The sequence below is a fragment of the Molossus molossus genome, unplaced genomic scaffold (genome assembly GCF_014108415.1).
Source record: "Molossus molossus isolate mMolMol1 unplaced genomic scaffold, mMolMol1.p scaffold_m16_p_3, whole genome shotgun sequence".
NCBI classification, from domain to species: Eukaryota; Metazoa; Chordata; class Mammalia; order Chiroptera; family Molossidae; genus Molossus; species Molossus molossus.
The window spans coordinates 83,134,392-83,161,217 of record NW_023425366.1 but is presented as its reverse complement, the minus strand read 5'-3'; the positions used below and the strand labels follow the sequence as shown (position 1 = coordinate 83,161,217).

The 26,826-nt window shown below is 41.5% G+C and overlaps 1 protein-coding gene and 1 pseudogene across 1 annotated transcript; both read right to left on the bottom strand.

The window, feature by feature from the left end:
- LOC118642059 overlaps positions 1-3,773 on the bottom strand; it is a 53,969-nt pseudogene extending 50,196 nt beyond the window's left edge.
- Positions 3,774-3,778: 5 nt separating this feature from the next.
- LOC118642058 (GTP:AMP phosphotransferase AK3, mitochondrial-like) lies at positions 3,779-8,466 on the bottom strand. The gene is given in 3 exon segments (XM_036279701.1): positions 3,779-3,868; positions 7,772-8,352; positions 8,355-8,466. Coding segments are annotated over 3 exon segments (783 nt in total).
- Positions 8,467-26,826: the final 18,360 nt, after the last annotated feature.

The following is a 26,826-nucleotide window of genomic DNA, read 5'->3' as shown; positions in this document are numbered from 1 at the left end:
AGTGGCCCAGAGTGCCCACTACTCCGTTTTGCTCCCCAGACCCTAAGCCTGAGGGACACGTGCGCGTTTCCACTTTGGACCCACTGTTTCGTGTGTGTGAGCCCCCACAGGCAGTGGCACCTGAGAACCCTGCACTAGGAAGGAGCTCACCTCAACAGGGATTCTGAAGGGTCCCAGTTCCTGCCCCTGCTGAGATTCGGCGTCAGCAATTCCTGAATTCCCAAGACTTTTCATACCTAGAATGAGCTCTCCCTCTTCTCTCTGCTGCCCCCACACAATACACAGTTTCTTTGAGCAAATTTGAGCAGCGCTGCAGACCTGAGAGCCAAGGAGCTCTAACCAAACCACCTCTGAGAATTAACCTAGCAAAGGCAAGAGGCCATGAGGAAGGAAACTCGACTGGGTGGCTTCATTTCCATGACATTAGCTTGAGCCATTGGTCCCTTTCAACAGACCCTGCATGCACATCCTGGTGGCCTCAGAACACCTGTTGATGTGGACTCTTTTGAGCTTCTTCCCACCCACAGCCTCGGGGCATAGCTAACTAGATCATAGAAGACATCAAGCTGTAAAATGCCTTTACTTTTTTTTTCTTTGGCCCCCACATTCTTACTCAAGTTGTCAACTTGTATATTTAGGAGATCTTTTTAAATGTTTGCTTGTTTTTTTGCCGAATGTTGGTGACCTTGCTTACTGGGTCTGTTTATGGATAGAGAGAGAGAAAGAGAAAGAGGCGAGGGTCCTCACTGTCAGTACACAGAGACCTGAGTGTTTTCTGGCTCTCGCCCAAGGGAGTGGGTGAGCAGCATGTTTTCGAGCCGTGGTGCAGTTCTTTGCTCTTTTCTGTGAGTCAGAGTCATGTGCTATCTAAAATAGTTGGTGAGTGTGGGCAGGACAATCCACACATAATAGCAATTCATCAAATTTATTCCCAGGGAGACTGTGACCCCTCATCCAGAGTCTCAGTGAGGCTCTGTTTGGCTTTTGTAAGGGTCAGACTGAGCACACAAACCCATTGAGCTGACTGGTTCGGCTCAGCCTTGGAGATCCGCACATGCAGCTGCACGCTGTCTTTAGGGAAGTGGGAACAAGTAGATCTGACCAGATGTCTAACATTAAGCAGGCCCATACTTGTGGCTGGGCTTCCCCAATAAACTGCACAGAGCGTGTTACCTAACAATGCATAAGCTCAAGACTAATGCAGCTCAAGACTGAGGCATGTTTGGGAGTTTTACAGTTTTAGAACATGTATTTGCTGATGAAGCACCCCCCTCACCACCATCACATACACTTGTGTGAACATGTTATTATGCTGTTCCTGTGACTGTTCATCCCATAGTTCATGCAGACTGTAGGACCAATGGCTAAGTTCTAAATCTACCTGGGACCCGTAATGCTGGCTGTTTAGCCTTAGATCATTGAAAAGGTGATCACATGACTATTAGCAAACATCTGTAGCACATGATGAAAGGCTTCTGGCTTGAAAAGGCCACGTGTTGACAAACAGCTTTAGGCGAGCCACAGCTGGAATGCATCGGAGCCCAGAATGAACACCCTTTCTTGGAGGCAGCTGCAGCCGTGCAAGGAGCAGTTGTTGAAAGTATTGCAGTGCGACAAATGCTGAGCAGTCTCCAAGGACTGCCTGTGGCAAGTACCTGTGTGTCAGAGAAAACTTTTGGAGATTGCTCTGCAGTGGGCAAGGAGGAAGGTTTGCTGGACTAAGAAATACTTGCTAACACCTCACCTTGCCCTACGCAGATCTGTGCCCCCCTTTCTGTACCATTCTCTTGACCTCCCTCCCGGCTCTCACACATCTCATCTCACCACCATCCATGCTACAGGCAGTCATCACCCTCTCTGCCCTCTATATCCCTCGTTTGTAGCCTAGAATGAGTATTAGCCACTCTGTTGAGTCTTCTGAGATGATTCTAAGATTATTGTTAATTGTGAAATAGAAAAATGTCTCCCCTACCCCCCCTTTAGTGACTACAATCAGAAGAGAAAGGGCCTGTGGGCAATGAGTGGATTTTTTTACTTTCTTGAAACCACATATCATGGTTTAAGGCAAGCTCTGCTAAGGCAAAGAAAATAGCAAACAGCATATGCAACAGGAGACCAGAAGCATAAAGCCATGCAAATAGAAGGACAGTGTCTCTAAAAGGGACTCAGATTGTTATGGGTTGCTGCTTTATTTTTTGGTCAGGGATTTGTTTTGAGAACTTGCATTTCCTCTGCTTTGGTGCCCACAGATGCAGAAGCAGCACTGGCCAGCACTTGTGATCTCTTTGGGACTGACTAGTCACTACAGTTTCCTGGTAAGAGTTTAATCTGAGGATTGCTGTTTACTTTATTTATGAGGACATTTTAAGTGACAAGAGAGCTACTAACAAACTACAATTTATTTATTTATTTATTTTTAATTTTTATAATTTTATTTTATTATTTATTTTTTAAATTAATTAATTTATTTTTGTTATAGATGTTTCTCTTTCCCCCACACTGGCTCCCCCCTCCCCCTCCCTTCCCGCCCTGTCCCCAGCTTTGTTGTCCATGTCCATTGTTCATGCATACATGCATATAAGTTCTGTGCGCACCCCCTATTCTGGGGACTGTTAATCTGTACCCCACTTCCACGACTCTGGGACTACCCCATTCCTCAGACTGTTATGTTCATTATATTCCACAGAAAAGTAAGATCATGTGATACTTGTCTTTCTGTTTGGCTTGTTTCGCTTAGGATAATACTGTCCAGGTCCCTCCATGTCGTCTCAAAGGATAAGAGATCTTTATTTCTTACAGCTGCATAGTACTCCATAGTGTATACGTACCACAGCTTTTATCCATTCATCTACCGATGGTCATTTGGGCTATTTCCAGACAAACTACAATTTAATTGAAAACTTTGCTGTCAGACTACAGTTGTTATAGCCTGAATCTTACCCTGTTGTCACTTGCAAAGGCTAACACTGAGCTCAAGCTCCATATAAATATAAAAATAAATTCTGATTGCTTTGTTGCTTAAATTTTCTAACTTTTGAGAGCATTATCATGGAGACTAAGAAAAGGAAGATTCTAGGATTGTTAATCTTGCTACAGATTTTCACTGCTTCTCAAATCATTTCTGAAATGATTCCATTTGGAGACCTAGTCTATGCACTGTTTCCACCTGTTACAGTCCCATGAAATGTTCATTCCAAATAGTGATGACTCCAGGAAATAGATACTATTTTTGCTAGATAAAAACCCCAATAAGACTTCATTTGCTTCAAAGTAATTTATGTGGGCCTCTTTATTGGTTCTTATCAAGGTCCCAGTGCTCAAGGAATGTAGTAGGAATATTTTTCTTTTTAATAAGGAGAAATAAAGCATTAAGAAGGCAGAACTAGAGCATGTTCCCTCTGAGTGTAGACCTGTTCCTTTTTCTCCTATCACAATTCCATCACTTCTCTTGCTAATATTTTCTAATTTCTTTCTTAGTTCTAAAGATTTTCCTCTAATTTATTTTGCTCTCAAATCCCACCCCTCCAATAATTATTCAACCTATTCTTGTTGAAGAGTTAATCTACTCAGCATCTAACCTTACATCCTCCTCATTTCTTCTACTTCATGACTTCTTCATAAAATTACAATTGGGCGGGCGTCTGCCAACACTGGCTCAGTGGGATATCTGATAAATTCCCAAAGCCTTACAGTTTGACAGTAGCTAAATTCTGTATTGACATGGCCTGATGTCCTTTTCATCTGACACACCATTATGGTTACCTGTAGATCATCCTGCCTATTTGGAGTCCTTTACCACCACCACCACCACCACCAATTTTGAATATTTCTTCCAGTCTCCAGACATTACAACAATTTTCAAAGCTTGCTGAGGAGTGGGTGGTGCCATCATGTCATGATATTCAAAGTCCTCTCACATACCTCCCCAATCTTCTTTCTAATTCTGACTCCTCACCTCCACTCTATTCAAACTCAATATTCATTCTGCTTACCCAGTGTTTCCCTACCCCTTGCTGGGGAAGGCACTGCTATAAGGTTGTCTAGATGGTCAACTACCCAAAGTAAGCAAAGACCTCACAAGACCATAGGCCTGAACCTAGATTGTAGGCCTAATTGTAGAATAAAGACATCTCACAATTACACATAAACATGTTCCCATTTCAGCTTAAGTAAGTTACTAATATAAAATGTAAGCTGTTTTTAAAGAGAAATGCACTGTGTTGTGGGTCAAATCATCTCCAAAGTCCATTTAACTGGCCTATTTCAGATTGTTAATTAGGACCAAACCAAAGCTATTGAAGACTAGAAAACATAAAGCAAATATATCATGATCTTATTGCAAGTTGGTTTCTCAGCCACCACACTTGAAATGAGCATCTTTAGCTGAATTTAAATGCAATAGAGATGCCAGAGAATTTGAACAACCAGTCACACAAGGAAAGGTGTTTAAACAAGCTTCCAAAAATCAGTCACCAGAATGACATTTGATGTGGCATTTGGTGAGCGACACAGATCAAATGAGAATTGTTAGTTAAACATGGTGATGACAAATGATAAAATAATGGTAAACTATCCATTGCTTAAATATTTATGTGTGGGAGAAAAAAGGTGACAAGAAGGTCAGGGCCCTTTGTGATGAAAGTTCCAGCTGGTGAGACTGCCAGGTGGTTCTGAGCTTCTGCTGAACCCTGTTTTGAAGGCTGGCCCTCTCAGACGCAATCTGATAGTGGTTTGTAAAAGCTGGGGAGCTTTTATAATACAACAAACATAGCAATAAGGATAGCCCCCACCCCTGATAACTAAATCAAAATGTCCGGAGTATCCGCATTCTATCTTAAAGTTCCCCTAGATGGTTCTACTGTGCAGCCAGAATTAAAAGCCAAAGCTCTAAGAGGTCTGATGACTTTGTATTTTGAGAGAGGACAAGGAGATCTGGTTTCATTTCAGGATGGTGGATTAGGCATATACTACAGCTTCTTCATTCCTGCAGCAAGGGCCTCAACTGATGACCCTAAATTAGAAGTGACACTTCAGTGAATCAGAAACCTGGATAAATCCTAAGGTATTGGATGTAGATTGGATTGATGCAAAAACCAGAAAAGCCATTCCAAAACATACACAGAAGCCCTGGCTAGTTTGGCTCAGCAGATAGTGTGTCATCCCTCGGACCAAAGGGTTTCAACTTTGACTCCTAGTTAAGGGCACATACCTAGATTGCAGGCTCGATCACAAGCCTGGTCAGGGTCATGCTGGAGGCAACTACGTCAATATTTATCTCTCTCTCCTTTTCTTTCACTCTGGACAAATATCCTCAGGGAAGGATTAACATAAAAAATAAAATGTTAAAAAATACTGTACACAGAAGACTATTGCCACAAAGGTGGAAGGAACACCAAGACTACTCTATCCCCAAAGGTGACAAATACCAGAAGCATGAGAATATCAAGGACTGTTGACATGTAGGTCCTTGGGCACTGCTGCAGGAGGGGCCAGAGATTAATCTACCACTGATGTCTTTTCATCTACCCTTGAGCCAAACAGCAGTCACAGGGTCAGCCTCCAGGTAGGACTCGTGGCCAGGGACCCCAAATTAGACAGGCACGGCCATGTGTCATGAGGCTGGCCATTGCCAGAGGAATGGGGTACCAGAACTGAACACCTCAGAGAAATCTCATTCAGTGACATATCCTTCTTCAATGACACTGAGAATAGGCCAGAGGACAATTCAAACCAGCAATATCCCAAAGCACACGACTGTCACTGACAGAGAATGCAGCCTAATAAGAACCTCAACCATATAGAAGCTTATAGAGTTGAGATCACCACACATTTGAGGAAGACCAACATTACAAAAGATGAAAAACTCAACAAATTGCATGAATGACTACCCAATGAAGATAAATAATAGAGCAAGCAAAGCAGGTATTAAGACTAGGGTAAGTAAATGTTTCTGATACATTTACTTGTGAGAGGATATAGCAGTCACAAACAAATCAACTAGAGGTCATGGTGATTAAAATTCAATTCTTACAATAAGTTGAATGTGCAGATAAAATTGATACTTTTTTCTGATATTTAATATAATAAAGACTAATTGTATGCCTTATAAACTAGTGCCTAGTGATAGCTCATAAGTTTAGTAGTTCACTTTTTGAAAAGTACATAATAATATTTAAATAGGTTATAGAAAGTATTTTGAAGAATGGAATTTTTTTTGTATTCTTTTAAAAAGACTTGGTCTATTTTGAAAAATTGTCAGTGAATGAAAAATAAAATTGAAAGAAAGGAAAATAAGTTTTCCCCCAAAATATATATTTAAAAAAAATACTTAGTGGTATTTGTGTTCTAAGTGTGTGAAATAAAATGGGCCAAATTTGCAAAGGCAGTTAATAATAGTTTGTGCAAGGGCTTATTTTATTTGATTTAGCACCAATGAGAGTAAATATGCCACTTAAGATCTAGTCAGGTTTCTCCTCCACCTCTTATATTGCCCCACTCCCCCTAACAGACCACAGTACATAAGCATGCTTCCTCCTAACCCCACTAAGGAATCTGAAATAATGATTTTAAAATAAGTGTTTCAATTATGTGCACTGGCAGGATTTTTTCTCCTTAAGATCGATGTCAGTGAACACAAGCAAGTATCAACTTCTTTTGATCAGGAATAGAGAACTCCACCTTCAGCAAACTCATTTACTTTCCTGGTCCTGTTTAACCTGTCATATAAAAGCCTTTTATTGCTACATCTGTTTACTAGTTATGACTGTTTTTTTGTCAAGGAAATTTCCCCCTAGGCATACCTAATCTATTTCTTTTCAAAGTATGAGTATTCCACGTAGTGTCCCAAGTTTTCTTTTATTCATTCTTCTTTTTAAAATACTTTAATTTGTTACTCATCAAGGCATATCGTACATTGGATCATTAAAAAAGAGAACTGGCAAGCCGATCCTAAAGCAAACATTTCTTAATCTGAGTAACACCTGAGAACATAAGACTTCAATTACATTTTCTATTAAAGAAAATTTATTCAGCCTCGGTGCTTAACCAAGAACGTGTACATCAATTTTTAACATGCTATATCCCCAGTGTACACGTATTTTCAAAATAAAACAAGTCATATCAAAGTAATATTTTTCAAAATACGATTCGATACATTTTATAGCAAATTGAAAATTCAGAGTAAATTGAAGTTATGTTTAACAACACAATAAATATAGCTTATAAGCTCACCCTGTAGGTTTCTTCGTTTAAAGGCAACAGTAAATTTGCATCCTGCAATGGATCTGCAATTCCAGTTACTTTTATTTGGAATCTTATAGTTATAGCATCTCACAAAACCATGTCCCATGTGCTAGAATTTTTTTTTTTTTTTTCAATCTGGCTATGCAAAAGCCTCTGATAAGACACTTTGTCCAAATTAGTATAATTTTTTTCCCCAGAAAAATATGGAAACCTTATGAAACATTTATTCTTACTGAACAAAGTTAGAATACTGCCAACCGCTCTTTTATTTTGCTCTAAAAGAATTTTTTAAAGTCTAGATATCTCTGATGTTTTTGAATTATACACAGAAGATAGCTGGATGAAATACACCAGACAATTTCAAAAGGTGAATCTTAGTATCTGACCCATGTGGCATTATCTCTACTACCCAGAATACAATCTGCAGAAATGAAATTAATATAATTTTCAAATAATTCATATACGGTGGAATCTTAGAATGAAGGACTTCTAAATGGAAGAAGGTAGAGAGTCTCATCTTGCTAATTACAAGTATATTTCCTCCTGGAGTAATTGATGCTTCTGGTGTATTTGTGGGACATTTCGTTTGCAGGCAAGCATGTATATAGGGCCAGAGCTTACTGGTTTCTGTTCTGGAGAACATTTCCAACACCCCCTTTTTGTGGTAATATTCCAGGACCGGTTTTGTCTGGTCTTTGTAAGCCTTCAGTCTCTTGATAAGCGTCTCTGGTCTACCATCCTCACGCTTAACGAGAGGCTCTCCAGTCAGATCATCCAGGCCGACCACTTTGGGAGGGTTGAATTCAAGGTTGTAGACGCGGCCACTGGCTGGGTGAAGCCAGCGAGCAGCGAGGCGTTGCATGATGACCTCAAAGGGCACGTTCAGGTTCCTCACCATCTGTGTCTGACGCACTCTGTCCAGGGCTTGGGCTTGTGGGGGAGTCCTGGGGAAGCCACTCAACAGCCAGCTCTGCTGAGTGAGATCCTTCAGCCCGTGATGGGCCAGCCGAATCATGATGCTGTCCGGCACCAGCTTCCCCTGGTCCATGAACGTCTTGGCCAGTATACCAGTTTCTGTGTTCCTTATCATGTTGTCTCGGAGCAGGTCCCACTGGAGAGCTTCTTGAGCTCGAAGTGTTTGATGATGCGCAATGACAGGGTGTGCTTGCCTGAGCCCGGGGAGACCATGATCACGGAGCTCAGGAGTCGCCCGGCCGCGCCCATGGCTGCCCAGCGAGGCCCCGGCTGTGCGGACCGCTGGGCCTCGGCCTGTGCGTTCACGTCTCCGGGTTCCCGGTCAGGGGCCCGGCCGCGCGCCCTGGGCCTCGCGCCAGGAGAGTGCAACACGCGGTGGAAATTGATTTTTAAAATGGACACTACCGAAGAGCCAGTTCATGAGTTGAAAATTGAGCCAAGGAATTCTCCCACGATGCCGTATAAAGAGCTGAAGAGATGGCAAGTAGGAAAGAAAAGTTAAGAAACACAAAGTGTAGATTCAAAAGTTCCACCATCACAAGTAGAAAATGAAGAAGATGGAGGGAAACAATATTTCTAGAAATAATTGAAAAATAGACAAGAATTTTCCAGAATTAGAGAGTGGTATGAGCCATAAGAATGGACAGTGAAACGGTCCAGAGCATCTAGAAGCAAACATCGGCAGAGGTATGGGTATATAGGTTTCTACTGCTGGGGTGTCCCTACTGCTAGTTTAGAAGGCAACTTGGCAGTGCTATTAATTTTTTTTTTTAATTACTTCTTAGTATTTTCCTTAGACAAACACTTTCCAACACGAAGTCACATGTAGAATGTTCACTTCAGCCTTATTTATAACAGTGAAAAATTGTTAACAACCTAAACATTCACTAATAAGAGAATGACCAAACGAATCTTAGCCATACTTTGGAATATTATGCAGCAGCTAAAAAGACAGAGGCAGATTTCTATGTGCTAACGTGAAAAGATTTCTAAGACATTATAATTGCAAAAAGTTGCAGAATGATGTAATTTATGTTCAATTTGTGTTAAAGTGTGATGTAACTTATGCTTAAATATACCTATTAAATGAACTGGGAAAGCAAGTTTCAAGCAGTGGAAAGACATGACTTGATTTCTGTTTTTAAAAGATTGCTTGTCTGCAAGAATGGAAGCAGAGGGAGTTGTTAGGAGGCTATTTCAACAAACCAACAGAGAGGTAAGAAAGTACTATTTCAATTTAATTTCTCCAATATGAGAGATTGAGCATCTTTTCATTTGTTTTTGGACCATTTGCATTTTATTTCCATGTAAAATTCTTAAATTGATAAGTACAGGCTTCAATCACTTCCTTGGAAAAAGGTTTTAGGTTTTGTTTTTCCACAAACTGTGAAAAAGCATTGTCTTGGGGAGTCCAATTGCACTGGCTTAATACAGCAGCAGGCCATGCATCACACAGTGCTAAGTAGAGGCTGCTGGGCCACCAACCCTGCATCCACTTCATTCTCTTCCATTCTTGAGCCACTTTGTTTCTAAAAAAGATCCATAAAAATAATCTGATGGGTTGTTCTCGTTCTATGAACAACAGAGAAAGCTATTTGCAGAATAAAGATTTTGGGAGCAGAAACCTAATTTCTGTGTTGTGTTTTGTGGCAGCAGAGTAGCACTGTGGTTCTAGTTTCTCAGACTTGGTTTTTATTGGGTCTGCTAGTTTTGGACTTTAAATAGTGATATAATCTCTCTCATTGTTTCTGTATCCGAAACAATGAATACCTAAGAAGATTCAAAAGGTGGATGGATATTTAGTAGTAATTTGGCCTACATCCTCCAGCAAAGGGGGAAAAATGATGTTATAATTTGAAACAGTATTTTTTATAATACTCATTGATTTGCATAATAAAGCAGCACACAATTACTGTCTTTTGGGATAACTAATTGTATACACATAAAGGGATCCCACCAAGGCCTTTCTGTCTGGGGTAGATTTAGACATCTAGTACACTCAACCTTTACTTGAGATATCTAATTTGGTACCAGATTCTGACCTCAGAATACCCCAGAGAGAGTATCAGCAGAGCGTGGGTAGCATTCACCTGGCTCCAGGTGTGAGTGGGAGAGGACGGGCTCCAGAGTGCTCAGAGCAGGCACCCTCCGTGCTGGCCTCCTGGCACGTGTCAGCCTTAAGCACACTGAGGGATTCTGGCCCCTGAGACCACCTGGCCCTTTCCTCTTTTTCCAGACGGAGGTCAAATAAGCTGTTTGAGACAAATGATTATGAGACTTGTTTTTCATAGCATCTGATAAGATTCTTTGACAACAAGCATACCCAGTAGCCAAGTAATATCATCCAATATATTTTACGTCATTTAGAAGAAAAAAAAAGTCTAATGCCAACCCAAAAGTTTACTGAAATTTTCTAGGTATTTCTTTACAGTAACGGAAGTCAAATGGCAGAGTAGTAAAACAAACAAACAAACAAAAAAACAGCAGGGGCTCCTCAACTTAGGCCTAGTTTTATATTACTAATTATTCTGAGGTAAAAATGTTCAAGTTAATTTATTGCCCACTCCCTAAGGGAGAGTTAGAAGTTTAGGGCATCCAAGGAGACAGAGCTAAGAGCCACTAGTAGGATAGCAGGTGAGATAATTATTCATTCATTGATTCAGCAAACTTTCAATGGGCATTTATCTATGTGGCTAGTTATTCTAAGCACAGGAGACAGAGCCCATGAGAAAGAATGAAGCCTGAGTGTGTGTTCTCCTGATGGTGACCTTCTAGTGGGCATTATGGGCCAGTGTTACCCAAATAATCCTCTGGGGAATGTGAGATGATTTTTAGATCTCTGCCAGAGAACGTTCTCATCCCCTACCTCTGGGTTTGATAAGTGTGTTTTATTTTATTTTTTACACTATTTTGTTATGTAAATTTCAAAGATACATAAAATTAGAAAATAGTATAGCACCATGTACTCATCATCTAGTTTCAACAATGGTCAACATTATGCCAATTGTATTCTATCTGCTTTTTTCCTGGATTATTTTCCAATCATGTGTTATCATATATTTTTTCCTGGAGCATTTTAAATAATAACACTTTTTAATTTTAATGATGAATGTGTATGTTTTAAAGTATATATGAAAACATATAACTAGCACATCAAACCTAACCCTTCAGAGTATTCTTGCTTAGAACAAAACTATAAATTTCAATTTTAAAACTGCTCCACAGATATGGCAAAGTTCAGCATGGGAGTACATAAACGACTAAAGTTTATGAATTATTGTTGGCGCAGGCAAGAGATTAACAGGAGGTAGTGAACATTCCCCTTCATCTTCCCTCCCTTAGTGAGGTTCAGATGCTGAGAAGAAGTTCCTTCTTCTCCAGAAAATGCTCAGCACCAGGCCTGGCACTTAGCAAGCACCTGTGAAAGTGAAGGCAATACTGTTTTTGGAAGGCATCTTTGATTCCAGAGAACTGTTGCTGGCTAACACTTATTAAGCACCTACTGTGTGTAGACAGTGTGGTGGGAGATTTACGTATATTATTCTCATTTTCTCTTCACAGCCACACTGTGAGTAGATTTTATGATCCCCATTCTTGGAATTAAAAACTTGAGGCTCAGAGAAATTAAGTACCTTGAAGTGACAAATCTATTAAGTCACAGGACTAGGGCTTGAATTCAAGCCTGTCTCGCTCTAAGTTCATGTTGCTTTTCCACCTGGCTTCCCAGACGGCCAAGGCCCACTTCCCGACCCCCAGGAGGCAGCTGGAGAAAGAAGCAGGTAAGTGGAGTCTGGAGGCCTGGTGTAAACCTGGTGCTTCCATCGCCAAGGTTGTGACCTTGAACATTTCACTTCATGTTTTCTGAGCCTGTGTTTCTTATGCATAAAATAGGGGCAATAATGCTAATAACTTAATTTGCAGGCACACAGTAAAATAATGTATATAGAAATTCGACATTATAGGCATTAAAAGTTTGTACTCTATTTGAAGGCCACCAACAGGGCCTGTGATCTTCAGCAATCCCCTTCCTTTCCTGGGTCTTAGCATTCTCAGCTGTAAAGATGATGGGTTGACCCTTAAAGTCCTGCTAGGAATAACGTTTCAGAATTGCATTTGATTGAATCTCAGTTACTAGTACTGATTCTGAAATTCATGGAAATAACTAGGTACACTTCCATTCAGTGTGATTTTATTTATAATCATTTATAATTGTCTTAATCTGGATGGATTCCTCAGAGAGGAGCTGCCAGTGCTCTGTGGCGGCTGCCTTGTTAGGGGGTGCAGTCCCAAGGTGCAGAAACCAAGAGACGCTGCTGGACCGAGGCCTGGGAGCAGGGAGAGAAATTTGAGCAGGCATACTGAGTGGGGCCGCTAAGTGCTACTGATGGTTCTATCTTACAGTGATGCTCTGAAAAACTGCACCTTAGGACAGACTGTCTAGAGTGTTAAAAAAAGAATGGATTTATCTACTTTCCATCTCCCATTTGGCAACATTTTAATATCTCTGCAATTCTGGGTTGTGCAGTTCTGGGCTTGAAGCAAAGTTCTCGGTGTCCCACATCTTGGGGTTGCCAGGCAAGCCCAGGATGGGAGGTGAGAGGTTTGAGGCGTGGGCATGAGGTGGGCTCAGGGCAGGTGCCTGGAAGAAGTAGTTGGAGCTGTGGCTGTAGTGGCCAAGTGTGTAATACAATACTTCTACCCCATCAACTTCCAGACAGAATCTGAAGGGGCTTACTTCATAAAATAAGGATGATGAAAGAGGGAATAATTAATGGAAATTTTAAAAAGGACCTCAGTTTCTTATTCAGAAAAGGGAGGGTAATAGTAGTACTTACCCGTAGGGTTGTTGCAGTGATAGAGTGAATTCAAGAAGTTAATATTTATGAAGCACTTAAAATATATGTGGCATATAAAAGCCACTATGTCGATGTTTGTTTTAAAAAAATAAAATATTAGATGGCTTCTGCAACTGAGCATTAAATGTACCTCTAAGCTTTCTAGCAGTCAGGAAAAAAGGAAATGTGATCAAAATGAGCGTGCTAATTCTGAAAGAGAGCCAAGCACTGAACTGGCATGGAAACGTGACGGGAATTGATCTCAAGGGACATTGAAAAGCAGAATGAATAATGTTTTCAAAATGGTTGCAGTATGGCTAATTCTTTCACTGAAACTCTGTCAGATATTGCTACTTCTTCTGGAAGCTAAGGTAGAGAAATTCAGATCTGTAGTTTTCTGATGTGTGACCCTGAGACAGTGTTGCTTCCCGGGGACATTTGGCAACATCTGGTGATATTTTTTGGTTGTCAAAACTTGGGGCAGGAGGAGCGGAGTAAAGCTACTGGCATCTAAGAGATAGAGGCTAACGACGCTATTACTATTGCATGGGATATACCTGTACTAAAAAAGTTATTGTTGTATATCTGAAATTCAAATTGAACTGGGAACACTGTAGTTTAATTTGCTAACTCAAGCAACCCTGGCTGCTAAACTTTCAACAGTGCATAGGACAGCCCTCCACAACAAAGCATTATCTGCCCAAAATGAGAAGAGTCATTAAGTTGACAAACCCTGCCCTAAGTGAAGTAGAGACCCTTGCATATTTTCCTAGAGGAATGGAGACATAGTACAGATGTAAAACTATCTTTCCCTTAGTCAGACGTTTAAGATTAGTTGACAGTTAGTTTCAGGTCAAAAGCTCTGGCGTCAACCTAGTTTATTTATGTGTGTGATGCTCGTGAAAACTCAAGTCCTGGCTCCAACAAACGAGTGGCAAAGTGGACCTTGTATAGGAAGCTTCTTGAACATCCTCATTGCTCTTTAAATATCTTCTGTTTGTACCAGTAGTTTGACAGTTGTTACCTACTGCCTTGTCTGGTCACTTGGCAAGGTTTATTGCATTGACAGTCAGTTAATCCAGAAATATTTACCCATACTGACATTGAATAAGGTGATCGAGACAATCAAAAAGAGGCAGAAAATAGAGCCTGCAGTACTGAAGGTGCTTGCATTTCAGTGGCAGAAGTAATTCCAGAGGATATGCTCTGTCTTCACGTGGATTAAGTAAAGGTCAGGGGTTGCCTGAAGGACGAGCTGGGACAGAGAGCCGGGTGAAGTCATGTTCCAGGGGAGGAGCTGTGAGGGTGGGCAGTGGGCGGGCTCCAGGAAGATGTGATCTTTCCAAGCAGGGCGTCCCAGCTGGCATGTGGCTCTGGACGAGGATGGTGGAAATGATTTTGTGAAAAGTCAGAGTTTTAATCCCTCTTTCTCCTGAACTCCTTTTACTTCTCTGGCTGCCGGTTGCCAAGGTCCACATCACCCTGCTTTGTTTTGTTTTTAAAAAATTTTTTATTAGACACTTCATGCAATAGGAACCAAATAATACATCACAAATAAAATATTCTCTAAACAGAGCTGGAAAAGACCACAATGTAAAAATATTGATGGATTAATCCCTCGCCTCCACCTGCTTGCCAGGCCTACCTGGAATGAGATAAATAGGGGTTATTGGTGTCTTCAGTTATTGTCCAGGGGATACCCATTGCATTCAGCAAACTGCAGAGGGAGCATTACTAACCACGAAATGGCACCGAAAATGGGGACAATCAGCTGCCAGTTGCTCTCCTTTGCTAAATTGCTATTTAAGAAGGTGGAAGATGCTCCCCACCCAGTGCTGGTTCACCTGAGGTTACACAAACACCTGTCTAATTCTTAACCCACATTCGTCTTTTCTGGACTTTCTTCAGTTATTTGTGAGCTGTGGGGAGGTGGCCCCTGCATTTCCAACTTCGTGCCACAGAAAAGAAAACGAGAGGCAGACTATGCTTGGTATGATGTAATGTAATAACAGATGTTCACACCGGTGACCCTGAATCACCCAGAAAGAATTCAGGGACACTCAGTGTCCTCTGTTCAGAGGGCAGGGAATTTTATCATCTACTTTTGAAAGCTTGCCATAAAAATAGCTGAAAATAACTTTTTTTTGTTTGTGATTGAAGGGTTAGTTTTAATTTTTGGAAAAATTGACCTCCGTGGTACACTTCCTTCTCCATCTGGGCTGGGAAACAAGGTACCACTGTACCTTACAATGTGCAGCAGTTCCTCAGGGTACAGATGGTTTCACATGGGTTTCATTTCGAATTGGACAGTTCTCATTTTTTTTAAATAAACTTTTTCTGATGGAATGCTGTTAGAGTTACTGAAAAGTTGACTAAGGGGTTGTTTTCATATACCCCATCCCCTATCGTCCCCCGTTGTTAACATCTTACATAACCAAGGAGCATCTGCCACAACTGAGAAACACATTGGGCCATTACTGTTACTTAAACTACAGACTCCATTTAGCTTTCACAGCCTTTGCATTAATATCCTCTTTCTGTTTCAGAATCAGCCCGGGCAACCACACTGCACCTAATTGTCATGTGTCCCCCGTCTCCTGTGGCCTGTGACAGTTTCTCAGCCTTTCCTTGTTCTTCTTGACTTTGACAGCCTTGAGGAGTACTGGCCAGCTATCCTGTAGAATGCCTCTCCCCCAAATTTGGGTTTGACTGTTGTTTTTCACATGATTAACTGAGGTAATGGGCTTTTGGAAACAGTACTACAGAGGTGAAATGCCCTTCTTGTCACATCATGTCAGGGGTGTGTGATTACCACATGACATCTCCGGCAATGTTAACCTTTGCCGTTTGGTCAAAGTGGTGTCTGCCACATTAACCCTCAAGACACAGTGCCGGGTACTATAGGACGGAAGATCACCGGATTCCAACACCCAAGCTCCAAACTCGAAGGTTTTACACCTGAAACTCAATATGTCCCCAGATACGGTATCATCTTCCCCCGCAAGCTGCTCTTCCATCAATGTTCCCAACCTCAGTATCCGCCCCGCTGCCAAAGTCAGAAACCTGGGAGTCATCCTTGGCCCCTGCCTTTCTCTCTCCTGCCACTAAACCATGCCCAAGTTCTACAGTTCTTGTTTCCTGACTATCTTAACCCTTCCATGTCCCTCTAGCTCCATGCCAGCGCCTCACCCGAGTTACATCCCCGCACATCCCCGCATGTGCGCAGCTGGGCTCCCCGCTCCAGTCCTGCCCCTCAGTTACCTTCTACTTTACAGTCTAGAGAAATCAACTCTCATTATTCCCCCAGTTAAACCTTCCCTCCCAGCCTCAGACAAAATCTGAACTCCTGTCAAGATTCACAAGCCTCCAAATCTCTGTTTTGATTATGCCTCTAGTCTCACTTCCTACCCTCTTTGCCTCAAACTCATTTACCAATCAGAACCAGCCTTTTCCACGTTCCCAAAGACATGTTCTCTCACCTCTAAGGACTTCACACATGCTCTTCTCAGTTTAGACTATGCTATCATCCAGACTTAATTAGTTTTCGGTTTTCAGCTTAAATACCTCTTTCTGCAAGAAAAACTCTGGCGCAGACTCTCCCTTTTGAGCCCTCAAAGGAGACAGCCTCCCCTGAGCCCTCTTTCTGATGAGGCCCCATCTTTGGCTTGCTGAGGCCGGTTTTAGCAAGAATCCTGCTAGTCAGTTTGCCAAGAAGCCCCTTACCCTTGATATCTGACCACCCTTGATATCTGATCAAGTTTCTCATTCCCCACCCTTGATGTCTGATTCTCTAACCTGCCTTTAGCAAAAACCCTGTTAGGCCAGTTTGGCAAGAATCCCCAACCCTGATGTTTCCTCTTAGCATTTTTCAGTCTACTGACCCCCCTCTCTCTGCTTGCTGGCTATGCATCCCCGGCTGTCTTTGGAATTGAGCTCAGTTCTATGCAGAATTCTTTTTCCCACCGCTGATACTCCAACTAGTGCCTGGCTTTATTTCTCCTTAACAACTCCTTGACCCCTAGATGAAGTTAGGACCCCCATCATACACCTCTTCTACTTACCCCGTCATGATTCTCATTATACTTTGTTGTAACTTCTCTAAATATGTGTTGTTGCTTTTGTGGTTTTTTTGTTTGTTTGTTTTAACTAAACTGCAAGTATGCTGAGAGCAAGGATTATGGCCAGTCCACCTTTGTATCCCCAGCACAGCCCAAAGCTTGGCACATGTAGGACAGTCAAGGTTTGTGGAATAATGGAATGAATTTTGGGGGTCGCTCACTTGCCTGTATGGAATGTTTCAGCAGGACAGGAAGTTGTAGGTAGTTTGGGATACCGTCAGAAAGTAGAGTAATTGGCCTGCACTGTGGGTGTAAAGAATCTGTATCTACTTCTTCACCACTGAGCAACTGGAAGTCCTTCCTGGGTCTGGTCTGCCCTGGAGCAGAAACACTGACCTGTGTTCGCTGGCAATGCCTCCGGGTGTAAGTGGCCACTACTGAACTCACTTACTTTCTCAGGCAGACACTCTCATCACAATGCCTAAAACTCATTCTTACACTCTGTATATTTGTTCAGATGTCTTTGTCTCCATTTTCTGGCTACAACAAAAAACAGACTCGGCCTAAATTAATCAAATTTAGTGCTCAGGCACAAGAAGGTGATTGATAAGTTCTTCATTTAATGTAACCATTTCTCATTTTGCATCTGTCTCTCTGCTTATTTATTTCATCGATGCTTGGAAGTGATTGACTGGTTTTTGACACACTAATAAAGAGTAACGGGTACATATTAAGTTTAAATGGGGACTTTCTGCTGTCTTGAAACAATAAGGCTGATCATTTTCAAACAGAAATATCTTCATTTTAATAAAGTTTGGAATATGGGTAAAGGCAAGCAAGACAGATTACATTAAATAACTTTTATTAAGTAAATAGGTTAGAAGCAAAAGACTGTCACTAATATTGACGTTAAGAGACCAAAGGACCACCTGTAAATCCTTCACAGACCACCGGATCGCACTCCAAAGGGGGATAGGTCTCATTAAAACTCCTCTGCCTAATAAGTCTCTGTCATAGTTTTCAAGGTTTATGGAAAAGAGAATTCTATACGCTCTGTGGCAGATCCTTTGAGGTATTAGAAATGCTGACCCTGGGAAACCTGAGTCTATTGATTTTTCACTTAAATTCTTCATGCTGCAGGTAAAACCTAATTCCTTTTGTCTTTTTGCAGTGTAGGAGGAAACAGAAGCTTAAAGAGGTTAAATTACTTGCCCATAATCTCATCTAATAAGGGGTGGACTTAAGATTTGAACCTAGGCCTGTCTTAGTTTAATGCACCCCTTCTTTTGTTCTTAACCAGTGGACACCTTGCCTAGTTAATGAGATTGTTCAATAGATAAGATAATTCAATTCTTAGCTCAGATTCAAAATAATGCCCATTATTGTAAATAAACCCAGATGATTCTTGCTCTCTGTCCAGGGGTCCAGGTCAGGCTGCCTTGGAGATGCTGGAGATGGAAAGAGAAGACTGTGATGTAGCACAGCCTGGTGTGGCTCATGAACAAGCTGGAAAGCACAGAGCATCCCAGGCAGTTAGTTCAGTTTTCTACTTTATATTATCCCATAAACTCTGACATTTAAAAAGTGGTCAAAGTTCATCTGAACTCAGGACTAGTAACTCCGTCTCAGATCTCCTGTCTGTAAAGTGGGGATTGTACTATCAGTAAGGATAGAAGACACATTACATGTAAAAGGGTTGAAACAGAACCTAATTGAGAGTGAGCTTTCAATAAAACTTAGGTATGAATAATATATTTAAATCGTTACTATTATTTTGTTGTTGTTGTTATAAAAATGAGAACAAGGTGTTCAAACACAGCCACAGCCAGTTAAGAGGTAACCAGTCCCTCTAGTTGAGGTCCTGACTGGCCGGTGCCTCAGCTAGTCAGGTCACGGTAGCTCCAGCAGAAGCAGCTCAAACACACACAGCCACCTAAGCACCCTGAACATTTTGTACATTCACTTTAGCTTTTCCCAGAATTATATCCACTGTTATATTTACTAATACAGTATTGTTGTATTTGACTCTTGTCCCCAAAGCCTTACTTTGCGGTATTCCTTTTTATACTATATATTTTGGGGTTTCTGTTTTCCATCACAGTTCATTGATTAGTAACATCCAGAGATGGTTATTGGTCTTATGACTACTCTTCAGATTTTTAACCATTCTTCTTTTTACTGAATTCTTACTTTTGCATTTTTTTCTTAGAAATATGTTTTTATTGAGAGATAGAAATATCAATGAGAGAGATACATCAGTTGACTGCCTCCTGCATGTCCCCCAACTGGGGATTGAGCCTGAAACCCAGGCTTGTGCCCAGACCAGGAATCAAACCAGCAACCTCTTGGTCCATGGGTCTCCACTCAACCACTGAGCCACACTGGTTGGGCAACTTTTGCATTTTTACTTACTGAATTCTTATTTTTTCTCTCATCATCTGTGTGGTTTTGTTTGTTTCATATTCTATTTGACCTTTCTCTAATCTTGCATTAACATCTCTTATAGCTTATCTGTTTGTTTTTAAACTTCTTAAAACTTAAAAACCTTTATTTAAACACATAAATGCTGAAAATGCACAAGAAAGTATACTTACTATAAAAACACTGAGAAATGCATACAATTCTTATAAGCACTTGTCCATACTTTATTAGCTTCAAAATATTGAACACCTGTCTAAAAATTATAATTGTAAAAATTCTGTTATATTTAAACATAGGGAACAAACAAAGCTCAGAAGTGCATAACATAATTATGAAATGTTCCCTGGCATTGCCAATATTCATTAGCGAGTGGGTTCTTATTAAGGAGATCACTGGGTCCCAGGAAGAACTCTTTCAGATGAGTCAGGAGGATGCATGCTTATATTTTCTATCATCTCCTTAGCCTACAGGTGGAAACATGGGGTTCCCCTTTCCCTTTGTACAACAGACATGCACACCCTCATGCCTTGGCTATCCTTCTGAGATTTTCTCTTTGAAGACCACACTTGTTGGTCATCTTGATCAGATTTTATCTCTACATAAAGGAGAAGAGGGTGTATATATCACAGGAGTACACTGACGTGCTATGCCTGTATCCCCAGCCAACCATCCCCCACCCTGATGGCCCTATACTATTTGTAAATGAGTGTATTTGCTTGAGTTGGTTGGGTAAGAATATAACTACATGAATTTGTTAAGAAGAAAAATGGCGTGTTTCAGTTCTTCCTAGCAATCTTGATGCTGATGGAAGCCAGTGGATGGCAGTGTCATTCATGTTCTTAACTTTCTCTGAGTAAAAACCCTTTCATGGCAAATGACACTGTGACCATGCATTTTGACTCATGCAAATATAAGGAAGTTATTGAGAGATCAAGGTCCTAATTTAGGAAGATTCAATGGGACCTACAGACAGGACCTTCTGAATACCTTGCCAGCACATACTCCCTAATTATACACCCCTGCCCATACAGAAGGCTCTGAGCATCCACAGTGAGTCAACAGATGAATACCACCTCAGAGGCATGTAAATTAAACTCGGTACCTCTTTCAGCTTCTTCCAGCTGCAGGGTAGCAGGAAGTCACCTAATTAAAGCAGAAGTATCCTAAGCAACTAGATTGGAGAAATAAGAGGTGTCAGGAAGTCAAAGTTTTTTTTAAAGGTTAAAGATCCTATATGAACTGATGTTGAATTTGTGGAAAATGTTGCTTTGAAGATTGAGGCGATAGGAGACTGATTTCTGAAGTCTAACTATGACTCAGCAAACCACTGCAGGCACTGTGACCACAGGAATGCACAGCTCACTCCCCAGAAGCAGCAGGTGGAAACAGCTGCTCTCTGCAAATTTCTCTGGTCCATCCCAACTGCAGAAAAGGAGTCAGGTGTAAGTCAACACTTGGGCCAGAAATCAGGGAGACTTTTTTCTAGGAAATGGGTGCAGTGCCAACAACCTTTTGCATCAGATATACAGTGTCAAGCTCTGAAATAATTTTTTTTAAACCATAAGGCTGTTTATTCTGTTATTGGAAAAATGAGATATTCTTTCTTTCTTTACTTGCCAAATCCCATAGCAGGCAAGGGCAAGGGGGAGGGTGGTGGGTTCCTAAAAGTACTCTAAAGGAGTCTGCTACAGTTCCCACTTTTGTGTCCAGGACAGACACAGGATACACAGGGACTTGCAAAGTCATGATTCTTAAACTTTCAACTGGACAAAACACCTCCTTCTATATATTTTCTGGAAATTCATTTCTTAACTATGCAGTCTTTTCTTGAGCCATTTTTAAAGTGAAATTTTAACCATACCTATGTAGAGTTTTTTCTGTATTTCTCCCGTTTACTCAGTGTCCTCATTGACTCAGACTCCTGCCTGGGAAAAAGGAAAAAGGGAAGTGGGAAACGAAAACAGTAATATTGACTATTAGGTTTCTGGGCATGGACCAGTTGCCCAAAAATTCATCCTCCAGAATCAGTCTTGGAAATAATCATGTGCTACTCTACTCTATCAGGTAGCTTATACTGCATAATAAATTACCCCCCAATTTTGGGGTAAAAACAATGGCTATTTATGTAGCTAACAATTTTATGAATCAGCAATTTGGGCTGAGCTTTCCTGGGCAGTTCTGGTCTTGGCTGGGCTTGTTTGGGAGTCTGCTGAGTTGGCTAGAAACTGTAGGGTGGTCTCAGCTTGGTCAACTTGTGGCTGCTTTACATAGTCTCCTCATCTTCCAGCAGGCCAACCCAGGCTTTCTCTATAGTAGCTGGGTAGGGATCCTACTGAGGGAACAGAAGTGTTCAAGGCCTCTTTAAGGTTTATCTTGGCATTGACACAACATTACTTTTGTCACATTCTATTGGCCAGAGAAAGTCGCAAAGCCATCTCAGATTCAAGATCTAGCACACCCTTTGATGAGAAGGGTTTCAAAATCACACGTTGCTACAGGCACAGATACAGGAAGGGAAAAAAGTTGTAGTGATTTTTGGAATCTCTTACACCTGCCAAGTAAAGAGAAAATTAATTCAAATATTTTTATCACAGGTGAATTTTTCCTAGAAGAAAAATGGGCTGATAAATAAATTGTGTGGATTTGTACCTTCTTTGAAATAACAGTAAGCAGTCATTCTTGCTACTATTGACACCATGAAAACAGGAAACACAGGAGCAAATTTTCATTAAACTTGAGTCTGGCTTTCTAGATGTTATACACATAAATATAAAGCATAATATAATATAATATAATATAACAGTACAGTAACTTTCGTTGTGCAATAGTTTGTGTAGATCCTTGTTGGAGGCTGGGATTTCTGGGAGTTAAACTCAAGATGAGATGTAGTATACATGATGTTTATGAGAGTGCATCCCTGGCATCAACACCTGTGGAAGAGAGAGGTCAGAGCAGAGACAGAAGTTGATTGACCAGGTAGGCTCCCTGTCTCAGTGGACCACTTGGAGAGCTCTGGATCTAAAATGACCTGTGAGAGTTGTCCCAGATTGGGCCAGTATGGCTGGGCCTTTATGAACAGCCCTTCCTCCATCAGTCATTGGAGTCCTCTGGGAAGAACATGATCTTGGGCAAAGTGGCTTTCAGCAGCAAGGCAATCCCTGACGGTGCCAACAGACGGAGGCAATTCTGGGGCTCAAGGCTCTTCCTTTCAGATCCAGCAGAATGCTAACAGGATCATGGTGTGATTCTAGCTACATATAAAAGATTTAATCTGCAGGAGAAGCTGCATGGACATATAATATGATGACATTTATTGACTGTTGTTTTTCTCAGAGGATTTCAAATAGCTTCATGAAGGGTATCTGACTGAAAGCACTGTTACCTTCATTTTGCTGCTGGAGCTGAGCAGTAAATAAAAGGCTAACTGGAGAGTTAATTAGCCATTGGTGCAAGTCAGCTTCATGTATATTTCAGGCCTCTCCTCCTCCTCTCAATGGAGCACTGATTCCTGCTGCCCTACCCTCTGGCCAGTAATGCCTGTCATGGGGATGGGGATGTGGACTTTCTCCTTCTGGATCGCAAGTTACCCACTGTCAGCAGAGAGTGAATTTGGGCTAAGGGGGTGGGGCGGGAGAGGGTCAGGACCCAGTAGATGAACCCAACTCTAAAGTCGTCATGTATATAAAAATCTAACTTTATCAAATAGAGCTATTGGAACTAATTGTGTTGCAATCATATTTTTTCTTTTCTTTATGAAGGAATGAAGTAAGCTTCCCTGGTGAATTTAGAAGAGAATTTGATTTTCAAAAATTTGATTTACAAACAACCATGTAGTCATTTGCTATGCTCACAGCTGAATTAGGAAAGCGTTACTGCATTTACCATCTGAACAGGGGTTGCCCTTGCAAGGGCTTTGATGTGCTCTTTGAAAGAGTTTGGCCACCGGGGGAGGCAGTGTTGCCTCGTAGGTTCTGGAGTAGGACTGTTCTGACTCTGATGCTTGCAGATGTGTGTTCTTGGACGAGCCAGTCTCTCAAAGCCTCAGTTTCCTCATATGTACAGTTGCGACTGTAACAGATGTTTCCTGTCGGAACTACTGTAAGGATTCGGTAAGGTGATGCCCACGAAGAGCCTGGCATAGGCCCTGGCACCAAAAATGTTAGATGATGGTAACGGTGAGGCCCACTTGCTCTTCATCCTCTGTCACATCCTCAGAAACACACACTCCTCTTTATGGTCTACATTGTCTGCCCAGTTCTTCATTTTCCACTACAAAAGACAAAGCAATACGTAGTAGGTAGATATGAAAGAATACAGAAGAAAAATAAGTACTTTTGAAAAAAAATCTGAGCTACAGATTCACATTCAAAATAACAAGATAGTAGAACATGAATAAATTCTAGGAGCATTAAATAAAAATAAACAGCTATGGCTATTTCAGTAACGCCTGAGAGCAGACACTTAAGGGAACAGAGGGTGGTGTGTGCTCATGTGTGATGGCCATCGTGGGAATGAATCGCTTGGGTTCAGGAATGGGGTAGTGGGTGGGGATCAGCAAGCAGAGCCTAAGGTCCATGGCTTGTGGGCCTGTGAGAAGCACACACAGCCACAGGCTTATCACTGCCAGACCCAGCAGAGGCTAGCCAGCTGTGACTGAGAAGGCTGACAATGTGCAAGGCAAATTGAGTAAGGTTTCTAAATATAAGGACTTTTGACGTAGTGTGTGAAAGCTCAGCTGTTCTATAATAAGCTTTAACCTTTGTCCACTCTGGAACTAGACTTTACAAGGGGATGGTTTACTCTTGCTTGGCCTCAAGTCACAACAGTTTGTTGCAGAGAGGGACACTGCTGAATTCACCAACTATGAATATAAAGAGACTTACTTTCGATGTGGTTTAAGTATGAGCTTTACAGTCTATGGTGGACAAAAAGAGCTTTCTCTTTGGCAGTGGTGACATATGATGCAGTTCTAGATTTGGTAAACTCATGTTTAGTTGGTAGGATAAGGGGTCAGGTGTGTTCTGACTATTCTCTCTGCCTTATTGAGTGATTTATTGGGGTCATGTGCAGATTACCAACTTTCAAAGAGCTAGAACTCAACAAAATGCATTAACAGAAAAGCTAGTAAAACTAGTTTTCCCTTTGGCAATTTAGAAGATCTTTAGGATCTTTGAGGACATCACGGCTATCATTATCACTGTGCAGTTCTACAGGTTTAGAAAATGTAAGGATCAACATATGTCTTGTGAGTATGTCCCTAGTATCTGATTCTTGACTTCTGCTACTTTCTCGTAAAAGTGCTTGCTTAGCATAATACTCTCCAGGTCCCTCCATGTTGTCTCAAAAAATAAGAGATCTTTCTTTCTTACAGCTGCATAGTATTCCATTGTGTATACGTACCACAGCTTTTTTATCCACTGATCTATTGATGGACACTTAGGCTACAAATACCACATGATCTCACTTATTTGTGGAATATAATGAACAAAATAAGCTGATGAACAAAATAGACCCAGAGACATAGAAAGAAGTAGGGTTCAGACTGACAGACCTCAGAGAAGGGGAGCCTGGGGGAGGGAAGAGATAAACCAAAGAACTTTGCATATATGCATAACCAATGGACAGAGCAACAATGCAGTGAGGAAGGGGATGGGATTGGGAGGAGGTTGTCTATTGGGGAAAAAAAGAGAAACATCTATAACAAAAATAAATTAATTGATAAAACAAAAAAGTAACTTGCTTAGAAGCTATCTGGTTATCTGAGTCTTATACTTGTCTGGATTCAGAGTCAATGGGATTGTCATCCCTGAGACATGCTAAAAGAGAGCCACAGGCAGAACTCCTCTGGAGGGACATGTTGATGGGCAGCGCTTTGCCTGGGGGCTCCAGATCCTCTGCTGTCTCCAGGCTTGCATATGGGATGACTGGTGTTTCAGTCTAATTCTGATAGCCCAATAATGAAAGTAGCCTGAAGAACTTCTTTTTAACTAATCCAAGAAAATGTTAATCGCTCAACAGCTAAATAGTTCATGGCTGTATACCAAAATGACCTATAACTTCTAGGGTCCTTATATCAAAGTATTTTTGTCCCCAGTTAATTTATTCCTCTTTAAAGGAGGAAAAAAGATCTCACTGACTTCTTGATCCCATAGTGGGTATAATTTTAAGTAATGAGACTGATTTTTCTTAGATGACTGGTAAAGGGATCAATTTCAAGTGGGAGTCCTAGGAGGGCTTTGAGCAACACACGAAAGTGTGCAAGCTATACCTTTAAAAAGGTATGGTTTGCCAGGACACAGGCATTAAAGGAATACAAAACCTATCAGTTGGCCCGCAGTCTTAGGTGCACTGGCTAGACTTCCCCAGCTAGACAGCTGACAGGATCAAACTCCTGGGCATCCTTCGTGGTTCCCATCTTGTCTCCCGAGCACTTCATCTTGCCCTGTCTGCTGCTCTCCCCCTAGTTCTTGATCTGTTGGCTTCTTAGCTTTTGCCTCACATGTAGTCTCTGGCATCTCCCTTGCTCTTCAGTCCTGACGCTTGATGCTTCTCCAAGACCTGCCCTGCCGCCTTGGCTCCTCCATCTCTGGTTTGCACCCATCTCAGGTTACACCTGCTCCCTGCTGTTCTTGGTGACAGCTTCCCTGACTCTGGGCCTTTGCCCCAAGGCTAGTGCTTTGTGTGTGTGTGTGTGTGTGTGTGTGTGTGTGTGTGTGTGTGTGTATGGGGGGAGGGGAACTTACTCTTTACCCAAGAAAAATACACTAATAAACTTGTTTCACCACAGACACCTTGTAATGAATTTTTTTAAAGCTTTACCAGTTCTGCAGTATGTTTATTCCTATATCTATAGGGTTAACAGTTTTTGATTATTAATTGATTGGCAAGTATCTATTGAAGCCTGCTAGGTATCCAGTGCTAGGCTTGACACAGGGAAGTCACCTTGTTGCCTTCAATTCTGAAGAGGATGTAAGGGTGCTCTGGTATGAGATGTGTCTCCCCACACTTGACTCCAAGAGCTGACTGCACTTATCTCCATGGTTGGCAGATAGGCTATTTTCCCTCCTAGTTCATATGGGCACCTCCTTAAAGCAGTTGAGAGTGACACACCTTTCCCAGATAGACCATTCCTTCCTAAAGTGCACACACAGTGTCAAGTGCAGAAACAAGAAGTAGAATTTTGTGTAGAGGGTGCTTACGTTAGTAGAAAAAGCAAGGGAGAGCCTATATATATATAGTACCTCTGGGAGAACACGCAAGCAAGTGATGTTATCGGTTGCCTGTGAGGAAGGAAA